Source organism: Gadus morhua, unplaced genomic scaffold (genome assembly GCF_902167405.1).
Source record: "Gadus morhua unplaced genomic scaffold, gadMor3.0, whole genome shotgun sequence".
Classification (NCBI taxonomy): Eukaryota; Metazoa; Chordata; class Actinopteri; order Gadiformes; family Gadidae; genus Gadus; species Gadus morhua.
Genome location: NW_021964148.1, coordinates 306,574 through 309,045, shown reverse-complemented (window position 1 = coordinate 309,045; position 2,472 = coordinate 306,574). Strand labels below are relative to the sequence as shown.

The window sequence follows — 2,472 nt, the reverse complement described above, 5'->3', positions numbered from 1 at the left end:
CTGAAGCAAGAAGGTTCCTGCCACTTCCCACAGAAATCTACCAGCTGAAATCTACTGAACTTCCGAAGAGCATATTCCTTGGCCATCCATTGAATCAAAAGCAATTCTAATTGCTACCTTCTACTTCTAAAGCGCTGTTATTCCTTGGCAATAGCCTTTAAAAGCAATTTTAATTGCTATTTCTGATCAAGAAGGGTTTTCTCTTCAAAAAGCCTTTTTAATTTGCTATATTTGATTTGACAATTCTGCCTTGAGAACTAAAGCTTACATTCTTAATTTGCTAAATTTGATTTGACCATTCTGCCTAGAGAGCTAAAGCTTACATTCTTAAAGGTTATTGTTCTAATTTGTCTTTCTTCTGAACAGCCGTAATTCTTCCAGAGATTCATCTTCACTCACTGTCTCATCTTAAGAAATGGCTGGGGAAAAGTAAGTAATATTTAATGCCTCTGTTTATATATATATATATATATATATATATATATATATATATATATATATATATATATATATATATATATATATATATATATAGTGTAATTGCTCATGAAGTATTACCATGTTTTAAATGTTTTGTTGTGATGACTTCTGAATGAACGTATTTCTTTTCTATTACCAGGAAATCTGCAGCTGCACATAGACACTATCTACTCTGTCCAGTTTGTTTGAGGACCCAAGAGTCTCTATCCTGTCACCTGCGCAGAGTCTGCATGAAGGATAAGACACCACCACAGATCCTAGAGGTGGTTGAAAAGGCCAAGAAAGATGTGTGTGACCTCCTGAAGAATGGACGGGCTTTTAGTTATGCAGTCCTGAAGCAAATCGTCTCATCACCAAATCCAATCGAAGGATTGATTGAGGAGCTGAAATACCATCACTTGTTTGTGACAGGAGTCCCTCCTCCTCTGCCCATTGGTAATCCAAGGTTGGTCACCGAAACCCTTTCTGAATGCCCTGGGGAGGCACCCGGAGAGACAGAGCCATCTGATGTGGAATCTTGCGGCAGCAATGAGCTTTTTCAATGTAGACAAGAGAAAACGTATACCAAAGACAAAATGGTGAAAGCGAAGGATTTAGGCATTTTGAAAAAGCATTCAGCAGATCATCCATTGCTCAAGCGCTTTGCCGACTACCTAAAGAATGATTACGAAAATGCAAAGTACCAACAGGAGGTTGACACTGTTTCCCGGTACCTGTATTTTGCTGATCCTACGGAACCATCTTTGAAGTTTGTCAATGACAGAGAGAAGCTCAGAGACTTCCTGGGTCAACAGGCTAAGGCAGGGTATAAGGCACAAACATCAGGAAATTACATCAAGTGCTTGAAAAGGTTCTTGGAGTTCCACTTGACAAGGACCGGCTTGAGACAGGATGACAGGGAGCTCTACAAGCAGTGCACGTTATATTTGAGTTTTTTAACTTCTTCACAGAGTGTCCTCTCTAAGCAAGCGAGCAAAGAAATTGTGCAAAAGAGGCATGCCTTGTTGTTTGACAAAAGTCAACCCACACCTCGTGAATGCTTGGCTGTTCTTGATAAAGGTGAAGGTGACTTAGTGAAAATCATGAATCAACTTGATGACAGTTCTTCTTCCTCCCTGAGTAGGACTGAGTGCATATTTGTGCTATACTATCTTGAGGCAATTGTCATACTAAGACACTGCCAACGGCCATGTGTGGTGCAGAGCATGAAGGTGAGTGTTACTGCTCTATTGTGCTCTTATGTGCTCTATTGATAAATTTACCCTGACATTTTAGCCTTACATTTCCTAATCAATGGCATATCCTCTTTTTGTTACAGGTCAAGGAATGGCTTGAACGGAAACACGCAGATGATGATTCAATCGTTTTTGTAAAGGACCACAAGACGGCTGCACATTTCTCAATTGTCCTGTCCAAGAAGGAGGAGGCGTGGTTTGAGAAATATTACAACAAAGTGCGGCCACAGCTCCTTGCTGGCGAAAGGAAACGTAAGCGAGATGAGCAGGATGAAAAGGATGGAGATGATTTTTTCTTTGTGTCCTCCCGCGGTAAGCCAATTAACAATGCAGCTGGTGATCTGATAAAGCTCCAGCAAAAGTGCAACGTCCCCCAGGTGAGCAGCCAGGTTGTACGGAGGGTATTTCAGACAGCAGCTAACCGCCTGGATGACCCTCAGAAGAAAGCAGTTTCTGACTACCTGGGATGAGGACTCCAAAATCGTACCATGACCCGTTTGGTGAGATGTTTCATATGTTTTTTAGTGGATCAATTCTTGGCATGTATGGATAAACTTTCTGAATATGATGCGTGGCCTTTGACCTTTGGGGGGCGGTGGGGCGGCGGGTGACTCCTAAAGCTTACAGGGCATCTGCCTTCAGAGACACATATGACATGTCCCTGTTTGGTGAAATGTTTCATCTGTGTGTTTGTTTGTGCTGATGGCTCTTTAAAGGATAGGGATGAGGACTCCAAAAGCGTGAAATGACCCATTTT

General features: G+C 41.5%; 1 protein-coding gene across 1 annotated transcript; it reads left to right on the top strand.

Annotated features, from left to right (window-relative positions):
* The first annotated feature begins 622 nt into the window (after positions 1–622).
* Positions 623–2,185, top strand: LOC115539298 (uncharacterized). Its single transcript, XM_030350364.1, has 2 exons — positions 623–1,691; positions 1,799–2,185. Exons 1-2 carry the CDS (start codon positions 711–713, stop codon positions 2,183–2,185), a joined length of 1,368 nt encoding a protein of 455 aa, XP_030206224.1. The 5' UTR covers positions 623–710.
* The last annotated feature ends 287 nt before the right edge of the window (positions 2,186–2,472 follow it).